At 43.3% G+C, this 23,639-nt stretch overlaps 3 protein-coding genes across 3 annotated transcripts in view; 2 read left to right on the top strand and 1 right to left on the bottom strand.

The window, feature by feature from the left end:
- Positions 1-23,639, bottom strand: part of T265_04421 (hypothetical protein) — a gene marked incomplete at both ends in the record, with an annotated part of 108,594 nt that overhangs the window by 5,957 nt on the left and 78,998 nt on the right. Inside the window, 8 exons of the mRNA XM_009169166.1 lie at positions 125-332; positions 11,939-12,173; positions 13,495-13,846; positions 14,543-14,850; positions 16,837-17,013; positions 18,621-18,800; positions 20,770-20,943; positions 22,075-22,299. Of these exons, the coding sequence (XP_009167430.1) occupies positions 125-332; positions 11,939-12,173; positions 13,495-13,846; positions 14,543-14,850; positions 16,837-17,013; positions 18,621-18,800; positions 20,770-20,943; positions 22,075-22,299 (1,859 nt within the window). The remainder of the gene's footprint in view (positions 1-124; positions 333-11,938; positions 12,174-13,494; positions 13,847-14,542; positions 14,851-16,836; positions 17,014-18,620; positions 18,801-20,769; positions 20,944-22,074; positions 22,300-23,639) is intronic.
- On the top strand, positions 3,624-4,025 carry T265_13510 (hypothetical protein; the record flags this gene model as incomplete). The annotated part of the gene is made up of 1 exon (XM_009169186.1): positions 3,624-4,025. A coding segment is annotated over one exon (402 nt), but the record flags the coding sequence as incomplete, so codon positions are not given.
- The window catches only part of T265_04420 (hypothetical protein), a gene marked incomplete at both ends in the record, with an annotated part of 21,069 nt that continues 2,648 nt past the window's right edge, over positions 5,219-23,639 (top strand). The window contains one exon of the mRNA XM_009169165.1: positions 5,219-5,239. Within this exon, the coding sequence (XP_009167429.1) occupies positions 5,219-5,239 (21 nt within the window). The remainder of the gene's footprint in view (positions 5,240-23,639) is intronic.

The following is a 23,639-nucleotide window of genomic DNA, read 5'->3' as shown; positions in this document are numbered from 1 at the left end:
ATCCCGCCGCAGCAGCCTCAGGATCACGAGAGGTGCGCAGCCGAAAGCGATTGGAGAATGACGGAGTTGTTAGCTCAATCACTGTGCTTGCATTCCTAATTCTCGTTTCTGAGACACAGCATACATCAATGCCAAGCAGTCCAGCGTGAGTGCAAGAGCAGCTTGTCCTGCTTGCTTCAGAGTGCGGACATTGAAGGCGGCCAAATAGACTGGGTGTCGAGGCTTGAAGATTGCTTTGAAGATGCTTGAGGATGTCGGCGCCATTTGCCGAGCAGATACTGCACGCAAAACCGATTCATGACGAACGGAGTCGTCAGTTTTAAGTGTTGGCCCTAGAAGAAGAGGGTTGTTAATGGGGTGGGGAGGAGGAGGAAGAAAAAGTATTTGAAAGAGAAAGAAGGGAGGCGTCAGCAGTAGCCTGTTTTCACTTACCCGCCCTGCAGTATGCAGCAAGTAAGGTGACCCGGCTGATGGCACCACGCGACGGCCGATGTGGCATGGTTATAAGTGTCATGGTTGTACGTTGGCTGGGATGCTGTCAGGGCGCCCACACCTAGACAGGAGGACGACTAGAGTCCTCAATCAACGCCTTTGTTGGGGAATGCAAATACATCACTTCTAAGGAACAAGTCGCCACATGTTTCAACCCCCAATCTGGAGGGCCAGGAGACTGTGTTCGTCAGACCTCAACCACTGACCCACCTGGTATGAAAGACTCTGTGGGTGTCACAGGGACACTTTCCAGTATAGCTCAATGGATCGCTGAGGTGCGACATAGCATAGATCAACAGAACGGGAAAGTATGGTTTCAGCGCAAGATGCCCGTTGCCCAATTTGCCAAAGTGTACAGACATTGAAGACTGCAGCGTGTTTCGGGTCTTTTAATTTTAATAAGGGACTAGTAGGGTTTATTTTGCTGGGTGATAGATAGGACTTGGAACACTGGTTGGAGGACTGGCAGATAGGCTGACCGCTGTGCATCGTTCGATGGATGTGGATGGTGTATGGGCGAGTGCCGGTGAATCAAGAGCTACTTCCAAGTTTTCCAGGCCGAAGAAGGGGGTTTGGTTGAAGTACCCTACCTTGAGCTTTTGAGTCTATCCCACGTTGAGTCTGACTTACAAGGTAGCAGGAGGATGTAGGGTTTTGTTCGGAGACCCTTCTCTTAAGCTCCGACTCAAAATTAGGGACCACGAGACTAGTGCTTAGGTTTTTCCCAAGGTGCTCTTGTGGTCCTCTTTGGCCTTCCTGGCATGGATTGACCTAGAGGAACTGAGTTTCAGTCGGTACAGCCCACAGGATCATTGCATTACTGAAGCCCAATCACTCTGACAAGGTGACAGCGTTCGGCCGGGAGTTCAGCTGGCCTTCAACACAACCTTTAGGGGAACCTCATGAGTCCTAATATAGCGTTGATACCTTCAGATGGCATAGCAGCTAGACACCTGAAGTGTGTTACAGCTGAATGGTTCTTCTTATTGTTAGTAATAGTACTGGTGAAAGGAAGAAGGCCTTCACTGCGGAGTTATTTATTAGAAAAATGCCAACTGACTAGTTACAGACTATTGGACAGGAAATCAAAACTCTCATATGCATCTCGCTTACAAAAACTGAACATCCATCTTCTCTTGAACGCATCTTTCTGAACTTTCCATTGACTGTTTCTCAAATCCAAGTAAATGCTACAAAGCGACTCCACAAATTCCGCAATAGATATCACTTTTCAAGCGAGTTTACAGGAAACCATACTACTCGCATGCCTCCCCCATCAGTAGTATCACCGGTACACTGGTAGACGGATTCGGGTTGACAGCTGCGTCATCCTTGGATGGGAGCCCCGGAACTGAGTTCATCACTGGTTAGTGACGCTGGAAGACGTGACTCAATAACGCAATCATTAGTGTTTACGCCATAGCCTTTAATGCGTCGCTGTCGAGATTCCTTCGAATAACAGACTGGTCCAATAGGAGCTCGTTGGTTATACCATCGCTCACAATGCTGTATCTACCCTGCTCCCTTATTTTCCGGTGCCCGAAACTATAGGAGGTGCAACCCGCGTGCTGTTGGAACAAGATTCATAACTCGTAAACTGACTGACCTGCTGTCTGAGAGGGTGCCTTGTTGACTGACTGACTGATATCTTAGACTCAATATTTTCCGACGAATATTCTGGCACTTTGTCCACAATCCCCGTGCACTCTCTTGTAATGCGGTAATTCGTGGCCACATCACTTCTCTGACTCCATCACTTCCCTCTAGATATTCTATTAACATGTATCTATTCTTTATTATTACGAAACACCGTCCACGTTATGGCACCACAGAGTTATTCTGCTCGGTTGGATTGAGCATATCAAATGCGACGCGATCACTCGTTGATGCTAAACGTTATATCCCTTCGGGCTCAGTGCACAACCAGCCCAGTTGGTCGTTTAGGCGGGGTCCGTGTATGAATAGATGGGCATGGTGGAGCAGATGGTCTGAGAAATGGAACACCCTAGTTAATTCAACAATGTACGGGAGCTATTTTAGCTACCCGTAAAACGACCCAGGGAACTACCCTCTAGTGACTTGATCAATATCGATACTGGAAAACTAATGCGTAAGTAGAAGAAGCGTTTAGGTCGCAGGGTAGAATGATCCCAACAACCGCGTAGTTGGGCATTCACCTCTATGTTTTTCTTTCATTCAGTTCGCGAACTGATAACATGCCTTCCGGCCCTCAGACACCATGCATCGGGCCAGTTGAGCCAACTTTATTCAAAGACAATGGTGATCGTCTGTATTCTGCCTTCTTTAAGTATGAACTATTTTGTGAATAAGAACGCTTACAGAAAATTAGAACTAGTCTATCATTCTGCCTCTATACAAGGTAAGCAACTATTCCGATCACGGAGTTATAAGTCGTATACCTATCATAACACAGCCAATAACTTCCCTAGTACTGTGATGCTCAATTTTGGCACGTTGGGTGCAAATCTGACACCGTTTTGCATTATGTCCGATGCTTGGGCAGCTCGAAGTGTTCCGTTGATCAGCGGTCATCGCCGTCGGCTTCAAGGCTATATAGAATAACCCAACTACGGATACTCATTTACGCATGAATTTTCGTTTTTGATCAGGTGGCTGTTGGCTTATTCTCCATCTTTGACAATGGGCTTGCATACGCTTCGTCACTACTCGAGGAGACATCATCAGTGCCATTGCCTCCCACTTGCACTCTCCTATTGCACTGCTCCTATGAGGTTCGAAAACACAATTGGGAGGTGTCGGCTCCTTGAAGACAGCCGTTTCGAACGTAGTCGGTGACCATCAGAACGAACATACACGCCGCACGCGGCTGACAGTAATAATCCTATATCAAGTAACATGAATTTCCCCCACATTTTATTCGCAATTATTTCATGATGCTTTAGCGTACCAATACTCTACATCTGAAGCTCTTGAGAATTTGAAGAGTATGACCTAATCGGTTTCGCTTTTCCTTTTTAGGAGATATGTCGTTTGATATTTGTCGATTGCAAGGGATTCTTGTGGCACCGACGCTTTCGCGTTCCCCAACACATTTCTTACATCAATAGTCTCACCTACCCCTTCAATTTCCTTATAAGATTCTATCACAAATGAATTTTCATCTCCACCCTGTACAAGCTGTTCGCCTTGTCTCCCATTGGTTCTCCCACTGGAGTGATTGGGAACGTGAGGTGTTTCTTGATTCTCTCAGTTCTCTGGAACAGACTAATTGCTACCTGTCGGTTGGATCTCCAGTTCTTGATGTCGAATTAGGACTTTCCACGACTTCTGTGATGGATATGTACTTGGCCAACCTCATGCACAATGGGCTCCAGATTTTACCAGAAAGTCCAAGTCCAACTGTCTTCGAATGTCAGCTTCGGTTGTTCCAGACATGGTATCCAGAATGGCCCTTAGAACAGAAAGTCCAATTGGCTGAACATTTGAAACGGGTGCAACTTCAAGCACTGAATGATGTCCCCGGTTCCTTTGAGCCAAACCAAACCCCTTTATGACTCTGGGACACCTTGTCTTTCTAGTCGTAACAATGTCTTTGTGCTGAGGCACATGCGTTACTTACTCTTTTGTGCTTCTGCTCTTTCTCTCTCGGAAGGATATCCGTTTATGTGTCGCTGAAATGAAACAGACCGACGGTCTTGAAAACGACAGTTTATACTCAACATCCCTCAAACAGCGCAGATTTCCGTGGCCTAGTGTGTTGCAGCCGTTGTGACTATTGGGCACATACAGAAATATCACCCATCTGGTACTGTAAATAAACAGTGGGCGATGCGCTCCAATGATATTTGTATTAGATTTTTTTGTCTATGGCACTTTCAGAGTTCACAGACCCATTGCTATTCATAACCTCGCGTTGCATAGTATTTCAGTTGGAATGGACAGAAGCTGTATCACTCGATGCATGGACTCTTATTATGCACGATACAAATTGCAGAGGATTTTGGGAGGTATGCTAAAAACCTAGAAATTTCAGGGTAAACAGAAATACATTGCTACATATAAGAGCTGTAGGCCTACAAAAGATGTAACAGTAGTGAGGATTTGGTCCGTGTTTGTAAACAAAATACAAGGAAAAGTTGAGCAAATCGCCAAAAACAAATTGAAACTCTGACTAAAGGTTTCTTGCTCAAACTGCTTTAGATAAAAGGGGGAATGAGGTGCTGTATACTTCGCAATTGCCTCAGTTACAGATTATGGCAAAGGTCACCGTGCGGGGTTGTCCACTAATGCTCCACTCTACTTGAAGCTATGCTTTGAAGATCGCTAAAGGAGATGGTATCCTTTCTCAGGCAATCCAGGATATAGCGTTTCCAGCTGCACTGTGTTGACAAGTGTATAAGTTACATGCGACATTCATAGTTTGATAGAGCGTGTACATCGTGGGGAAACGGGCACAGGGCTATCTAAGATGGTTAGCTAGCCTACTTCGCGATAAAGATCCGGAAATGTCAATCTGATTGACAGTGATCAGTGAAACTTTACTGACATGTGTAAAATCACCTTTCCGAGTCGAAGTAAAGTCCCGCGTTCTGACGCTTCAGAACCGTGAATATGTCAGACTATCCAACGAAAATAAGTATAACTGTAATAATACTAATAGTAATAACTGGTCGACCGATTCACGTAAGTGTCATCTACATCCATTTATTGGATCATCAGTATATTTACATTGAGCGAAAGAAATATGGAATTACGTGACAATAAGGTATGTGGCAGAAAGGAGTTGAACAAAACCCTTCAAGAAACGTCGATGTATATCAAGAGTGGTATGGAATTTCGGAGTGCGAATTGGATGCGGTTATTGAAATCATGTTGAAGCCGAATGTGATCCGCGTTGCTATTATCTTTGGGAAGAGACACCAGGAAACCGCCCTATCGATACAGCCGAATGCATTCACGGTCAAAATGATAAACCGCGCCAGTTTGTTATTTCTGTCATGTTCCGAGTTAATCGATTGTATGTATGCGTCAAACGTGACCTTCTGGTAGGAGTCTCTGGGTGGTAGAATTGTCTTTTACATTCAAAACAATTTTCCCCGGATTTCCATGCTTGAGTTGCAGAAATGTATTTTGTTAAAATTGTTGTAAAAATTCCTTTTCGCTCCTACCCGCGAAATGAAGACAACTGTACCACAGCACCTGTAGCGATGCTGTTTGTAAAATCTTCATTAAGGCAGGTCACCAAACAACTCGATTCATAATCGGAATAACGGTAGCCCTTTCCGAAGTGTTGAGGCTACCATTTAAGTGTCTGCTAGGGTGATTGCCGTTTGGCTGTGCGTTCGTTACGTCATACCAATAGGCATCGTAGGCAAGCGGCGCAATGGTCTCTCCCCATCACCACATCCAATTCTAGTTTCCTCACCTCTGGAAATGTAATTTGCGCCTTTGTATTCTTATCAGCTAGGTACACTTTAAACTGTTTCACGTGTAAATCTACGCAACAAGTGGATAAATCGTAACAGTTCTCAGGTACTAGCGTTATGCTTGCCACTTTCTATAATGTGTTGAAATATTGGTAGTTTGGGTGGGTTTATTGGTTGTTGACCAGGTGGCTGTTGATCCGTTCGCCGAGCTTGGCAATTGACTTGCAAACGTTTCGTCACCATACGAGAAGAGATCATCAGTGCGCGCACCCAACTGCGCACTGACGGTGGAGGGTAAACGGCCTGGTTCACCAATTCTACACACTGACCTAACCGTTTATTTTTTCGATACTCGGGGTTTTTATCCGCCTCGAGCACGGTCTACCTCCGATGAGTATTTACTGCTGAAGTAGGGGGGGGGATTTACTGCAGTCACTTTTAGACGTGTACGTTGTAAGATGGACCACCAGGATACTGAAACGCCGGGAGCGGTGGGTATTGTCCCACTTATCCACCGCACAACGTCCATCCCCAAATTATTTCCTCTGCTAAGTTTTCCAGCATAGATATCAGAAACACCAACCAAAATAGGGCTTGTTTTTTATGGTTGGACGGTAGCTGCCAGTTCAGTCCCAAAGTACAGTTAGATGTATTTTCTTTAATCTTCATAAAAATTTCTGACCATTTTGGACGGCTCACTTAAAAGTGACACCTTGAGTGAACCTTCATTATGCTTGGATTCGTGGGAAGCTGTCCGGAATTAATTACGCTTCCTATTCTATTCGGAACCGGGATGAAATTCACCCCACAAATACCTCTCATTCACTGTCACAAAAATACACGAGATGTCATGAGACTACTGGATATCAGACAGACCGAACAGATGTGAATTTGAGCACTGTTTTATCTCTCCAACTTTTGACAACTGGTTGCGAAAGCGCTCTACTGAAATCAACAGCATTACCTTCACTGAATGAAATCAGAATAGTGACATGTACCATATTGTGACGACTATAACACCGGATGAATTAATAACTCAACAGCGACAAAAAGTACGAAGCAAATTTAGGACAGCAACTAATGCGTAAGTATTCTGTAGGTTTGTACAGACAACAGCAATCAGGGTATCACCTTTGAAGACCCTCGTCCCGTAGGGATCGTGTTATACGGTTCAGTAGGATACAGGGGTATATATGGGGACCTGATACTTTTTGAAGGATATTACACTTGAGGCCAGAGTCCTATTTGAAAGGGGATGACAACATACTATTCGGCAAACTGGTTGTACTTTTAACAGACTTGAGTGCGAATGGTACTCGTATTCACATCCTTAATGAAACCAGTATTTTAAACGCCATTATCACAAATCCTGTCATTGCGGCCAACAGAAATATCCACACTACATTCCTTAACTCGTCAGTACTTTTTCGTGCATCTTCGATTTTACAGCTTCGGAATTCACCCCCACTGCATGCAATTAGGACCATTAATTGGAATTTTCCTTGAAAGTTTACTAGTGTTTCCACTACTAAAGCTTCCTGCTACAACACTGGCCCGCAGAAATAAAGGAGGTTGCTAAATGATACTTTCGGAAGGATAGCCTAAAATCAATCTCTGCGAACAGACACACTTTTTCTTTCGAAGACCCAATCTTACTTGGCATGCAACGCTTCTTGATAGTCAGTCCTGTCACTGTCTCAAATGAATAGTAGATTGACTAAAAAATCTAGGATCGCTACCTAGAGCATGCATCCGAAAAGCCTCAAACAAATGAGCCCTCTCGACCTTATTCGGACACATCAGGAGCTGTGGAAAGTTCAGACGCGTGACTTGAATTTAGAGCTTTCGGGCACGACCAACTGGTTTGTACAGCTGGCGAACTGTAAGCAGTTACGGTGACAATTGGCACGCTGGTGTTTTCCATAAGATTTGCCAATCAAGTCCGCAAGTTGACTCAATGCACATCCTAGGTTGGTTCCACGTGATTTTGTCCCTGGGTTATATTTTCAGCTTCTGACATGAAACCTGAGGTGTCATGTACATCTTGTGGTCTTTCATAGGGAGATCTCAGCTAGACATGAAACCATCTCGGGATGTCTATTCGGGCAGCTTCCCAATGAGTTATTGCGACGGGATTTTTCTGTCATTCAGAATCCACGCTCTGATGCATTGGTTACTTATGTACGGTCACCAGACTGTATGGGTGCTTTCTGACTGTTTAAAAAAAAAAACAGATTAACGTGGTCGCTTCAAAGGAGACACCGATCTTATTCACGATTTAAGAATTCACCCCGCGTCCTGGATTTATCAAGTGCGTAAATAGCGAGACCGGTCCAACAGTGTATTGGTGTTTCTGACTGTTTAAAAAAAACAGATTAACGTGGTCGCTTCAAAGGAGACACCGATCTTATTCACGATTTAAGAATTCACCCCGCGTCCTGGATTTATCAAGTGCGTAAATAGCGAGACCGGTCCAACAGATTGACTGCTCTACACATAATAGAAATGACCTTGTTTTGAGTCCAACGAATTTATCCCCAAAGTATGCGCGAGGACTCCTGAGCCCTCATGCCGCCCTGAGAATAAGGTAGGTAGATGTAGACTCCGTAGGAATGTACATAGAGAGTGTGGACCTATGCCTGTTATTGTCAGGGGGACGGTAACCCGAAAACTCCACCATGCACCAGGTGAGCCGCTGTAAGTCGTGCTCTGTAAGATAGTCTTACAGAAGTGGAGTAGATCGCACAATGGCTCAGTATCTGGTGCACTTTAATTACGTAGTTGGTGAATAATAGAGAGATCACAGTTTAGCCCCGTTTCATTCTGAAAGAATAATCTGAACTCAGCCATAGTTCTGAACGGCCAGGCAAAAAGCAAGCTGCTCATCAATAGTCGTAAAACAGAGTTCGTGAAATGAAAAATCCAAGTATACTCAGCATAAGGACACCTGAAGCTGGACTCGAACCACCAAATAGCGCACCTGCAACTTCGGAAGTCGCTCCGGGGTAGGCGTTAGATAACTTAAAGTACAAAAGTGACGGACTGTCATCCACCTAGTGTTGACCTGCGGATAAGAAACTTGGTCGGTTCGGACTGAGGATATAAGGAAGATGGATATACCCGGCCATTGGTGACTGAGTTGTATACCTATAATGGAACTAGAAAGGAACGTCCAGAGCGGAGGTTGACATGCTATCCTTCGTCCAGTATCCTGGAAGCAAACGGTTTGGTCACACTTTATGAAGCGCAGATTGGATGACCCATCCAGCACTAACGATACCGCATAGGTGGTAAGCACAAATACGGATAAAAATAAACAATAATAATGACAATCGCTCAGTAGTAACACTCGTTCAGTGTCTGGCTGCCATGCCACACGAACGAAGCACGAGGTCTGAGATAGTGCCAGGCTGCCCAAGCCTAGACAGAAGCCGTCGAGATTCAGAGATTGGGTTCGAACCACGGACCTTTCGATCAGTAATTTTGCGCTCTAGCCACAGCTCCGACTATGGATTAATGCTGTAGAATTGGTTCAGAAAGCTTGGCCTTCATTTGGTCTACGAGGTTAGCCATTGGAATCAAGACTGGGTCTTTGGATGTGCACGCCTCACCCCGGATCAACGCTCCTGACAAACTACCATCCATGACACCAGTCGATCCGATCCATACATACGCAGAAATAAATAAAGACCTCCACACCCAAACCACGTGTTGACAACGCCCCGACACATGCAATGATTCACCACCTCTTAGCCAGCTGCTCGGTCTCCCTTGTTGACCCTTCGCCTTTGCGATGGCTTAACTATCCATAAGTCATCCTGCGTCAATGTCCATGAAATCAATGCTTCCCAGAGAAAGTTGGTAGTCAGCTTGAAAGTCCTCCAGTGTGCTCTTCTGTAAGAAATATGCTGAAAATTTGTTTCTGTCAAAATGAAATTGCTTTAGCTGTCGCTCTTAGACGGCCATTGTGTAATCTCAGCATCTTTTTCAACCTAAGTTACTCACATCACATGGTGCCACCGGTCTCAACCACTGTGAAATCGTCCCGCAAATTAGTATCTACTGGGTGAAACGGACGAAGGACCATTTAATGGGGGGGGGTATTTTGATGGAGGCAGTTTCATTTGCATTACTCACACTGGCAGTCATGGTTCTCTAAAAGTCGGAGAAGAGACCGACTTGGAGGGATTCCAACATGAGACAAATTACAGGGGACCAACCAAAATAGGTTTCTTCAAAGAAGTAACATTTCTGGAGACGAATGACGGTGGTGACTGACAAAACCCTTTAGTTTTGTTATTGATACCTTAGAGTTCATAACTCCACTGGGTCAAATATCAGTTAAACCTCAAAGAAAAACCACGTGTCCAACAGCACCAACAGTTTGTGCAGTTTCTCAGCATAACGGTGCTAATGTGAGTAACGTCCTGATTAGGAAAACTTAATTACTCAAAAGAATGAAACGGGATTTCTAGGCTTCATAACATTATTCAGATGCATCTGGAGAAATGTGAATCCACTGTGTTGGCTACTTGAACTACCCTTCAAAACGGTGAAGCACTTTCGCCAAACTTTAAGAGTGAAGGTGAGCAATAGGACGTCGACTGGTCTTCAAACCCAATGTCACGGGGGGCGCGGATTTGGGGCGGTGTTTTTGCATAACGCGGCTGTACTTGGAAGTAGCAACCGTATTACAGGTTAAATTTAATTCCGACTTTGTTTTTTGTTTCAACCACGAAATAATAAGAGCGAAGTGATTCCTTTTTCATCCAACCAGCGAAAAATTTGTTCACTAGCGTGTGAGCAGATTTAAGAGACGATCGACTATCCGTACGTCACAGACCGAGGTTTCTCGAGTCTGGAAGGTTAACTTCTGGGTGCTTTGTTTGTATCCCATTTCAAATAACTTAGTCCACAATGATTTTGTAAAGAATACTCAGTGCACCAAACCATTTATGTTTTTTTATTTATCAGTCTTCTCTTACATACAAAGTTTAGGCTTAGGATCCCGTGCGTCATAAGAATCCGGGAAATCAATTCTGTGGCACAAAGGAAGGGAAGTGCTGACATGTAGCGAAACTGGAATTCTAAATCTGTAGATTCATGGCGCAAGCACGTTCCAAGATCTGAAGATACCAAGATCTCCCTCCCTGATGTAGCGAGGAGAGAATAGGTGCATTTGAACCAGCAGTACCGTTGAGGCTGACACAGTCTGCAGTCAGGATTAACAGTAAATTAACAACTCAGTAGTTGAGAGCACATAACAGAGCAACACCTCGTTGAACCCAGTGTTTCGCCAGTTTGTCTGTTGGAATATCGATGGCGAAAACGAAGTTGGTTGAGTGGCCGGTTGTAGACAGAGTACCTGGAAGATTGAAAGAAAGATATCTGGGTTTTTCAAGTACTCTCCAGGGAACCGATCAAAATGGTGTGCATAACTCCAAGATCCAGTCAAAATATCACTGATTGTTCTTTATTTTCTAGTAAACTACGACTGAGTTCAACGAGTTTATGGGCACCTACATAAAAAATACTGTGTACCCGGAAAACGGACGGCAAAGGTAGCCTTTCGCTTCTTCGCTGAGTTTAGAACCAGACATTTTTCGTTATACATATATTTTTTTTCGCAAAAGTACCACAGATCAATTTTCTTTGGAACCTAACAAGCGACATATGAAGATGCAGGCAGAACGTGCCTTGAGGTGCTGACCTACCTTATTTGCTACCTTGAATGTCAGGGAACTAAAAATGACGGCAACTCTTTAAACCTTTGAATACTAACAGCCAATTCGTTCCGTTGTAATTGCAATGTTTGGCAAATACACTCAGTACCTATAAGTCTTTCGTGGGTTCAGATAAATCGTATCTGTCAGAACTCCTAACGCTGATTGGTCTCACGAATGGGATAAGTTAACTCAAATAACATATTTGGGACGTGGCAATGCGTTTCACATTCCAGATGTGGCATTTTTCTATTAGTTTTCAAGCGAATACTGAGAAATGGCGTGCTGGATTTGTGTTTCGGTGAAAAAACTCACCAGCTCGTGTAAGTGTCTTGTACACTGGACACTCATAACTGCCCTTTGTTGGAGGTTTTCTGTGTGCCACAGGAATAAGCCAGATGACAGGCATATTCACATAAAGCTCTTTCGGTCGTGATTCGCCAAGCTTGTGATTTTGCATATCCCAACGTGCTCCTTCTAGGAATAGGCCACGAATGTAACTTCCATCAGTGGGTAACTCTGTCAGTTCTGTCACTGCTTGTTTCATAACCTTGTTTAATTCAAATAAACAGTAGGATTAGCAATAAGTATATGACTTCGGGACTAGTCAGACTGCTAACGAATTCATTGCATGGGCTAAATGACTGCGGAAGAAGAAATCCTAACAGAGCCTTATTAGAATTTGTTACAATTCCATCATAGCAATCGTCCGCATGAGTGCTGTATGACAGCCAGATAAACGGATATAGCTGTCTAAGTCTGTTTGCGCCATAGAAGCTCAAAAACAAAATGTGTTGCAGAACTGAAAGGAAATGACTGCAAGCGATCGGTAAAAATAAACTTCGTTTTGCTAAATTTAGCCAATTTTCCTTCATTCACTCCATAAAACTGAATAAACAGCACAATGTTTTGGCCGAAAAACGCGTACTGATTCTCTATAACTAAGATTGCCAATTGGTCTTCGAAATATCGTTGTAATATTCCCAAACACTTTAGAGTTCTCAGTTCCACGGTGCATAAGTTTGCCTGATACCTGAAAAGTAGATGCTTAAGTGTGCTGCAGTCAGAAGTGAATGCATTCAGCTGTACCAGTACTCATTTTCACTGCGTTATGGCACCCTAGTAATGCATAAAGATGAAAGTGTATGCACTTCGTAAAATTACAGAATAAGAAACGCCTGGGATGTCTTTGGACTCAGCTGTTCAGTTGCAAAGATTTCAATCTTGGAGAATACTATATTACTCAAAATAGTCTTTCTAGTCTATTCTAGTCTAGTCTAGTCTAGTCTTTCTAGTGTTAACTGCGAAAATTCGAAGGAACCAGAAATACCAACCTAAATTAATTATTGGCAGAAGGGCAACTTTCATCCGTTCTTGTGTTATCAATCACGTGTTTCTTCCTGGTAGGTCAATCATTTCACCAGAGATTTCATTGTCAACTGATTCTGATTCATCGAGCATGTGAAAACGAAATCCGTAAAAATGTCTCCGGCCAAACCTTAAAAGATCGCCAGCTATTTGGGATAAAGCTCTGGAGAATTCGTACACCTTGAATGGGACTCGGGACTCTATTTGAAAGAAACAAAAGTCAAACTGTCAAGATTTAATCTCCTGAAGTTTGCCGGTGGCTGCTGAGACGTGTATGACACAGGGTCTTTTGAAATGTTATGAAGACGAGAACACCTCGAGTGAGGCTCTACCCAAGCCAATGACATGGTAACAACTGAGTGCTACCGTCGCCATACAGGAATCGCTGAGTGACGGTGTAGCACAGATGATATTCAGTTTCACCGTGTTAGCTTCTATGAGCCATATACCATAGAAGGAGCCTTGAACTTATAATTACAACTGATGTCAAATTAATCTGTTACCTGGAAATCGAATGATATTGTATCCACGGAGATTCTTTTTTTCCTTGCGTAATTTTGCAAAGTACCCGTAAGGAATGCCTGTGGGAAGTAGAAGCCGCTAATCCAGAACACCGGCGGGACCCCGTTGTCGATCCAGTCTTGTATGAACCGAACGCGGAGAATCAAATCCTCCACCCAGGCAGCCAGTGGTTTCAGGCTAGGATAAGCCTTGTTTGCCCAAATCGTTGGAACACGGTTGTTAAACAGGGAACCAGCCATCTCTTCAAGACTAGCGGACATGACTACCAACCCTTTGACTGCCTTGATTAGGTCGTTTAATGTTTGATGAATCACGCTGAGTAGATTGTTGTACCTAGTGGTAGAATGTGTTCAGCGTGTTACACGGTTAGGTCAATGGAAACTTCAGAGGTCTGACTCTCCAAAAATTCATTATCTTGCTCATTGACAGCAAAATTAGTGTTACATATCGATGATTCACAGCCGTGCAACCGCAACTCAGTACTGTTATTATTATTGTCTTTAATATCACTATTATTCATAAACCCTGATTGATGTTTGGCCAAGACAGATTGCTCACTGTCCCTCACTGATCTTTAAGGCTACTCTAAGTTTGTCAGGGAAATGGGGCCCGCTAACCTATACATATCATGTTCGTCCTTCATCACTCACTTTTTTTACGAAACTTTGTGCAAACAGGATATTTCTTGAAATTGGTAACCGGTCCACAGTGCCTATAACACTTGCTTGTAATCACACCTTTCTAGTTCCCTAATCGTGAACAGCATGCTAGAATTATTCGTTTCACGACTCACGTCTCGTCATCACGACAAAATGTACAAACCACACGACAGGGCTTCAAATTCTGTTTTAGAATTACACATAGTTGTGGGGTTGAAACGCAAGAGACGCTGATGTCGCCATTTTTCCCCTCAGGTTATAATGTACCGCGAAAGGCAACAAGACTTGAGCGTCGGTCAGAAGCATCTGTACGAGTGAATTCCACTGCAACACCAGAAATCTAACTATCCATGCACCAGGTTCAACTCACCGGATAACTTCTTGGGTAAGTACGGTATTCATCGACTGTTCGTACATGACTGGATATCTTTGAATGACTTCCTCCAAGTCAAATGGCTTTGGTGTTTTGGCTAACAGTGACCGGCTGATCTCCTCGACTACCTCCTCGACTTGCTGCCCTGTACTAGACCCTGTTGATGCACGGGGTTGTAGCTGGAGTAGATAGCCCAGTAATTCGAACGTCTCGTTTTGTGCAAACGTTATATTTGCATTATCGTGGAGACCGAATATTTCTGGCAGGTCATTGATCGGTAACGACTTAATGTACTCCAAATAGATCTACAAAGAAGGATTATTTTTAGACTGCAATTAACACCAGAATTCAAAGTGCTCAGTCGTGTCATAAATTATCTGTATCGTTTCCGGTGATAAAATCATGTGCTCGCAAAATATAACCAACGTCATAATCACTCATTATTAGAAGAGGATACAGAACCAACTTATTCTATCTCGCTGTGTGTGTGAATAGATTATGTTCATTTAGCTTACTTGTTAGAGTATCAATTACCATAATGACGGGGTACTTTCAGTCCTGAAAACCAATACACTTTACTGGTTTTGTCCTGATTAAGACTCATCAGATAGACATAGAAGGACTCGCATTGTCTATGGGTCCTCACTCCATGTGGCTACTAATTATACTTACACGCCAATACGAAACGAAGTAGCCAATCAAGCCTGAAAGTAAGGAATTACTTCAATTTGGAGTCATCATGCGTGCGAGTATGACTGGTTGTCATACGGTGTCGCGATCAACAGAGCAAAAGCACCACGGGACTGATCTTGTGGCATGCACCTAATGAGTCCAAAGCAGACCGGCAACGCTACCCTTATGTCGAAATCTCAAAGACTGTAGGAATCTAGGAGGGAGGTCGTTCAGCTGTAACACTCGTGTGGTGCCTGGCTGCTATGCTATTCGAAGGAAGCACGAGGGCTGGGATGTTGCCAATTGCCCAAGCCTAAACAGGGGAAGTCGAGAGGCAGAGGTCGGGTTCAAACCACAGAGCTTCCGGTTAGAGGATTCTAAGATACTCCCACGAGGGCTGGATGTTGCCAATTGCCCAAGCCTAAACAGGGGAAGTCGAGAGGCAGAGGTCGGGTTCAAACCACAGAGCTTCCGGTTAGAGGATTCTAAGATACTCCCAGATGATAGTTGGTAGCTGAAAATAGTCACTTAGCTGTTCACAAACAGAATTTCCTGATGACTCTTCGCACTCACTAAACCAACAGGTCGCTTTTATTGTGCTAATTTTAAGTACGCGCGCTATATCACTATGACACCGCTTTTTTCAGATTCTATACGCTTCGGTTTCAAAAGATATGGATAGAGAGCTATTAAGATGTCCTCCTGTAAAACGGGTCACAAGTTGTTTCATAAAAGGTGGGAAAGCAACGGATAAGTTTCTTAAGTTACCAGAAACGATGGCTTCTGTATCGATTCCAAGAGACCCCCAAGTGACTGGACATGATTTGTTTTCGTATGACACGGGATGTTAGGCTTTGCCCAATATTTTTATTAGGAGCCAGCGGGCGGAATATGTTAAGACTTGGTTAGTTGATTTTTATCGACTCCACTTCAGATTAAAAACAGGTGTCATTCAGCTCCATTTCGTGCCATTCTTATTCATCACTCAATGGTAAATTTTGGATAACAAATGGTTAACTGGCTGTTACAAGGAAACTAAGAACCAGGTCATCCGATCACGAAGGTCCATTAACACCAAAAACCTTTCTTCTCCTCTGCAGAAAAGTAGTAATGGCCTGCAACGTCGAAATTCTCCAGTTCTATGGCGAACAGTTTATGTGGCATGCGGTCCCACAAGGATGAAACTGTCAGACGCACTCAGTGTACCTCTGACTGTTATCCCCTTCATGTGGGGCATATTTTCATTCACGAATCGATATTTACCCTATATTTTCAAAATATGTTCCACGGAGATCAGTTTTAGTTGCTGATGAGTAAACCCACTCATCCAAGAGTTTTGATCTTTCCATTGGCAGTACCGTAATCGATTGTCACCGTTTCAACTGTTATCTCGGTACACATCATTTCGCATCGCTATTTGCGAAGTAATTACGAGAAATCCATAACGAATGACAAGATCAGGTAGAGAAGAATCCAGAGCATCATTAAATGACCCCAAAAACCTTTTCTATTTCATGATGGTCTGATGGATGTGCTGAACCAGATTTTTGTCCAAACCTAAACCTTCACACAAATAGTAAAATGTCGATTTGATAGAATACGTATTGTGTTCCACATACCCCATGATCTGAAGTTCCAGGAAGCTGATGATAAATGCCAGATGGAGAATAAGAATAATCGTCTTGTAGAACTCGGTTGTTGTAGTACTCATCTAAAATACTCATAGCACACCTTCGATCCCAGTCATCTGTGATTCTGCCGCCGTAGTTGATGTGTCCAGCAGTATAGCAGAGTACCTGAAAAGTGAGAATACGCGGTAGTCGTCTTCTGATGGATATAGGAACTGATCAAGAACAAACAAATGACAATTGTGTGTCAATTTTCCCTAAGACACTCTACAGATTCGCTGAAATTGCAAAGTGTTGTGAACCACCAACAGTTATTCTTTTCAGTAAGAGTCAGTTTGATGAGCAAAAGGACCACATGACTCTTGGTACAGACTCTTGACTAGCACGCAGCAGGTCCCGTTCCCATGTTCTGTGTAAATACTAATAACTTCTGGCTTGCGGAGCTCATAAATGTTATTTTGCTTGGAGTACCACAGTTCCTCAAAGACAGAAGTCTGCGATCTACTTTTCGTTAAGCGAATTCATGCAGTGACAGTATATCCTTAAACCTCAAGAGCTCCATAATAAAGATGCGAACGGGAACACTTCTCGAACTACGAACATAAAAACGTAGTTCAGGAGGTATTCAGAATCGTGTTCCAGTAAATATTACATGTTTATAGCTAGTCTAGTTACAAACTGGCCCTCCGACTCAGGTAATTAGTACTCAGAACAGCTTAGGATCACCAATAGACGCGCGTGTTCGGGTGCCGTTTGATCGACCAGAAACCATACTTGTTGTTTTCCTGGATGAACATTGTTTAGATGTTGCGGTCTGACGATCGTACAGACGTTCTAGTGCTATTGGGTGATCCTCGACCACATGTGAGTCTATATCCGTATCACCCCTCTCTGGGTACACTTCTTGTCCTGGGGTGATTAACGTTTTATACACAGACTCCACAACGCCCATCACTGACGTCTCTGAACAGCGAAAACCCGCAGCACCCCCCTACCGTTAACGGAAAGGTGTAAGATCTCCTTTTCAGGCAATATTGACTTCGCCTAGACTGGGTCATCATTTCGTCAGGGCTATAAAGCTGTGAACTTGGATCAGTATTTTCATGAATTTCACGCACTTTTTGAGTTCATTCTTTATAAAACTTGCGGTGTTTGTGGAAGAAGTTAGCTGAACTTAGCGAACTGATGGAAGAATAGGAAAGAAAGAACTTGAGATGGACCTGCAGAAGCACATACAGAAACGAAAGTAAGCAGATGGATAAATGCGATGAGCGGATGGATCTTTCTTCCAGTAAACTACGGTGCAGTAGAGTCTGCACATCAAATAACATGGGAATGGACCTCGCAGTAACCCTCCGTGGCCAACAATGGTTGTAAACGTTTGCGTGGGTTCTCTGGTGCAACCGAAGGAAAGCATTATTTACACTTGCTATCCTGGTTCCCAAGCCTCTGCGGCAACCATGGCATTCGAGTGTCTGGGTGCAAACCTTCACAAGCTTCATGCCTGAACTCAGAGGATCAATGGGCTTGCAAGAGTTTTTCCCACTGTCTTTTGAACGGCGACACATTGTTCCATAACCATGAAGTGTGTTAAGCGTTGAATGACGCAGATCAAACACGGACAAATACAAAGTAATTCGATCCCACCGAAAATACATAGTCCGTATTCGGAGTCAGACTCAAAGTATTCGCCATTCTGAACCGATTCGTCGGCAATACTATGTCACAGCTATCACATTCCGATCGACATAAAATGACTGGAACTGGAAACCAACCTTGTATGGTACCTCCATATACTCCGTCAAAAACATAATCAACTGATCCATGCAAATTCTCAGATCACCGGTGGTGAATTCGTATGGAATGTTGAATCCAAGGGGTCCGAATTTTTTTCGCTCAACCAAAACGCCATTGAAGAAAGCCAGTGAAAACAGCAACTGTCTGAATACAGAATTCTGAAACAGAAAATGTGCGCAATTTCCATTGAACAGTCGATCCCAGAATAGCTAAGAATCTTTCGCTCAATAAGAAGGTGCAAGACATATACTAGCCGCTGTCAATTCATCATAGATGTGGAATGACCGAAATCATATATCACTTTCTGATAGGAGACCTTGTTTACTAGCTGCTGGCGTTAACAATTCTCCGCAGTGCGATTTGTAACAACAGAGAAGATTTCCCACCCACTGTATTTAATGAAAAAAAATGACAAATTACGGGAAAAAGTGGGTTCCTTTTTCTCGACATTCGTAGGTTTATGGTACTGAATAATTTTTCACAAACAACCGATTTTCACGAGTTCAGCAGCTTATTTCTGGGTCGCGTTTATTGTAAATACGAGCACCTGTTGTGCGTGAAGCAATATCGCTACTTAACTCCATCTTGCTGGACTACCAACCAACTAATCCATTTATTATTTTGTAGTATCAGAACCTGTTAACTTATATCTTAACTATGAAGTTCTGTTGCCTTTCTCCAGCTTTATTGCAGTTTCCATCCTTACGCGACAACCTATTCGAGCGCCATGAAATACGTCGTCAGAGCAGCGCTCGCCTGATGTCCCTATGTATGCATCAACCAGTCTAGATTCCTCCGACCCATGTCTGCTGTGTGGTCCTGCATTACTGGGACACAAAGTGCCTCAAAAATACCTGTGACGTGCAACTGTGTGGCCAGTTGAATGATGGGAACTACGGTGTATGACACTATCGGTTATATGGCGTGGACAGATAAGATGGGCTCAGCTTCGGGTAGAGCGATCGAAACTTCGGGTGTAGAACGTTACGAAGGTGAAATGATTGCGAGCGATGGTGTATGCAAGATGTCGCCGATGTCATGCACACACCATTACTCGCAATCCTTTCACCTTCGTACCATCCTTCTGATGCCGATGTTTCGATCCTTCTACGCAAAGCTAAGCCTGTCTTATCTGTCCATGCCACAACCGAAAACTCAAGCTCAGGAACGTTTGTTTATCAGTATCTAGTCAGAGGATAATTTGGAAGAAAGTATTCAATGAGATTTTGAGTGGAAAGAATCGTTTGCTGCCTCCCTGTTCGGAACCAAGATGGCTGGTGACAGATGCAAAACTTTTATGGCTTGATGGTGGACCTAGCAGTACTGACCCACTTAACGCTCAATTTGCATGTGATATGTGGGATTACGTACAAAATGACACAATGGAGATCCATGAACGACATGTGTGAGCCGACATGATATGAGTATCGATAGTATGCACTATACGGTCACAATACCTGAGGAGGATTCGCACTGAACCTTATTGGTCAGGAATTTGTGTGCGTGTGTGATATCAGTGTCTGAGCCAAACACACTGAGTCTTTTTAAAAATTACTGACTGCCTTCACCGAAGCTAGAACGCAACTGCTGAGATGCGTCAGTTAAACACTCGTCTTTAGTGAAATGCATTCTGCTGAGATTCATACGTGTACCACGAAATGGTTCATTTCACTTCATAATGCTTCATGGGTTTTCGTTAAAATAGTGACCCCATTGTTTTTGGAAGTGTTTTCTTCGCGTCTGCAAGATGAAGGTCATACTTTCCCAGATATATATATATATATATCGTTCCATTTCAAGTGTGATTTGTCTTTTTTGAAAGCTTACAACATAATCTTGTTGCCCCAAACAGGATTATTGGTTTCCTGGTGGCTATGACTCAAAGAACCGGCAATAAGTGGTAATCTAACCTTTGAACGGATCCCTCGCAATTTCAAGTGAAATTATTATAATCCGAGTAAGTTTACTCAAAACCGAACTGATGTCGAACAATTCAAAGCATATTCATTACATTATCACGAGTAAAAAAATAGGATGTCCAGGTTTGTTGTGACAGGAAGAGGCCCATCACAATAAATGGAACTTCTCTTAAGCAGAGGTCAATTTGAGGTGGAAGCATAAGCTTACTTTATCCGGCACTTGACTTAAGTAATTATCGTTGAGACCAGTGTATGTGCGCATCAGGTGGGCTTTCATTCCTTTTGGTGGTTCAACGGTCATCTTCGATCCGTTCTGAAGGATATAAACTGGAAAGTTGGGGCTCGGCATGCTGGTTAGCCACAGACGGAAATCACGATGAACCTGAAGCGTATATTGTATAGGGGTTTAGTGAAGCGAAAAAAATAAAACGGCACATGCCAATGTGAATACCTTATGATATAACTACTAGGCCTTCTGCGGAAAAGAGAAGAGCACGATCCACCAGAAAAGCGTAGCACGTGAATTAAAATTTTTGTCCTAAGTAAGACAGTTGGAAGCTTTTTCATCCTTCTGAGCCTTCTGGAGGCGATATCGTAGCATTTTATCTGTTTGACACTCAAGACCAATGCAAAAAAGAAGTCTGGATCTCCACATGAGTCTTATGCGGAGGAGCGTCTGTATTTAAGACAGTGACCCATTGCTTTGCACCTTCTTCTACTGTAGCAAGGCCCAGGGGGTTAGAAGAGAACAAGCAATTTGCATCGATTTTGTCAGAAACGATTCGCGGTTGGTCTCAAAGTGGATTTCTGATTAATGAGGGTTATTCTTATCAAGCGTATGGGTCTAGCCTGTTTCTGATGCGGTTGATGTCGCAGCGGTGACCTTCACCTACTGACCAAGTGAACAAAACAATGTATCATCATTATCACTTACTGCAACACCAGATGAGAACACTGATTCCTCACTGCCATAGAACCATGCCAGAGCAGTACATGATATGAAGGAATTTGTAGAAGCGCCTTCGCTACCAGCAAAAACTCAACAGTTCGACTGCATCATTTCTTACGCATAGTGTGGTTAGATAACACGAATGAATGATACTCCACGGGGTTGAATAAGCTTAGAAAAGGGTAATCGGGAAATCATTAGTAGATCCTTTTTGGCAACAAAAATCTGTATCTCTGAGCTATTCTGAACGATCCACTTCTTGAATCGGACGGGTATACAGCAATAACTACCTGTTGTCTTGCAATACCAGGTCTTATTCCCCTCAGTAACAAATGAACGTGAATTACTTAGTGGGGCTGGTAAGAAACAGGGCAAAATTGTATACCCATTTACAGTGTTTGATGCTGTGTACCTCTTATGGTCAAGTGCAGACACAGAAAACAAGCTGCGATGACTGGATGCGAGAAAAGATATTGTGAACCAGCTGTGGCTGTATGGAAGTAAATATGCATGTCTCACGGACTGATTTAGATGGGGGTTTAAACAACCATAATATCCGCTTACCCTATCTTTATCAATTTGTTCCACCAACCTCTCCAAAACTGGCATCCATGATGGCGCTAGGTGACAGTTCTGGAAGAAAACCCAAATGCCACGGTCCATGGCGGCTCTCATGAGTTCTTCGGCTCGGGGCCCTTGACCTTGACCAAGTGAGATGGCAGAAAGTTTTTTCCCACCAAAACGCATCTCATCGGCAAATTTATACAAATCCGAGGCTGGATCGGTACCCTAAACAACAGAAGAAAAATAGCAGAAATAAACACTCCTAACAAAGGCTAGCGAAAGGTGGTAAAGAAACTGAGTCAACTAGAATGTCACTGATTGCTATTCCTTCCTATCGCTTTGGAACTCTTTGCACTCACGTGATGTTCCGAATTCGGTTGAATTCACACTACTCATTAGTGAGTGTGAACAGAAACACCGGTTAAAGTGCACACTTCCACGATTTGCCTTCCTAGATGGTTACTGGAAAAACCTGGGGGAGAAAACCTGGCATTCGCGTTGATACCACTTTCATGAGCCACAAAGTTATAGTCAACGATAGTAGTCCGAAACATTGATCGAATCATCATTACTAGGATACTCCGGTGTGTGGTTAACGCCAAATTAACGCTTTGGTCTCATTACAGTTGCGCTTTACTCAGGGTTATTACGATCATGTTTTACTATAGTTAAGTGATTTTATTAACATTAAAGTTGACAATATCCCCAGAAATCGGTATGCAGATATCAGAATAGAGATCGAGCATTTGGAAACTCGCTACGAAAATAGTCTCCTTAGTTCTTCGGCCTTACGTAAACACCAAGGAGGAATGACAGGTCACTCCTTTCAACAGGCAGTTGGTTCCTGGAGTTTCGAGCTTTTAAAGTACATAATGTTTGCGTTTTATGGGACAAAATTTCTCTTTACGAGCCTGCTTGCAGCGATGGTATCGACTGTCCCCATGTTACCATCGAACAGCCATACGATAGCGTATTCCCCAATACCGATGGACACATTTTTGAACGTGGTAATCTGAAGCAAAGATGCCTTCTCCCTGATAAATCCAATTTCTACAACACTTCATCAAATGTGTGTTGATTGCAGGGCAGATGGGAAACAAGATTCACGGTTAAAATATACGCGCCCTGTTTCAAAATAATTTATTACAACGGCAACCAAAACTGTGGGCATGGTACCTGTAAAATGAATCCGCCAACCCTGTTTAGTAGTCACGATGAATGTCGGTATGTGTTCACAGTTCATAATATGAAAGAACTCCATGTTGCAAGAGCAGTCTCGTTTTCCCAATATCCAGATGAGGCGTCACACTCTCAAAGATGCTGTTGGTGTCAGTAGATTTTGTAACTTTCAATGGATATTTCGTTCCGTAGGTGAACCCAATCCACGTTGAGAAGCCGAAAAGTACTACATGACTACTTATAGCTTAGACGGTAGAATAACACACATTGCGTGAACCTCCCATCTGAGAGTTCGTCACTCAAGCAGTAAGTCAACACGTAACCAGGTGATGTGGATTCTGTGATTGAAGGATAAGTGGTGATATGTCCCTTATAAGTGCGTGCAC

This window comes from Opisthorchis viverrini, assembly GCF_000715545.1.
Source record: "Opisthorchis viverrini unplaced genomic scaffold opera_v5_73, whole genome shotgun sequence".
In the NCBI taxonomy this organism is placed as follows: Eukaryota; Metazoa; Platyhelminthes; class Trematoda; order Opisthorchiida; family Opisthorchiidae; genus Opisthorchis; species Opisthorchis viverrini.
The sequence above is the reverse complement of the archived record's forward strand: the minus strand, read 5'-3'. Positions and strand labels throughout refer to the sequence as shown.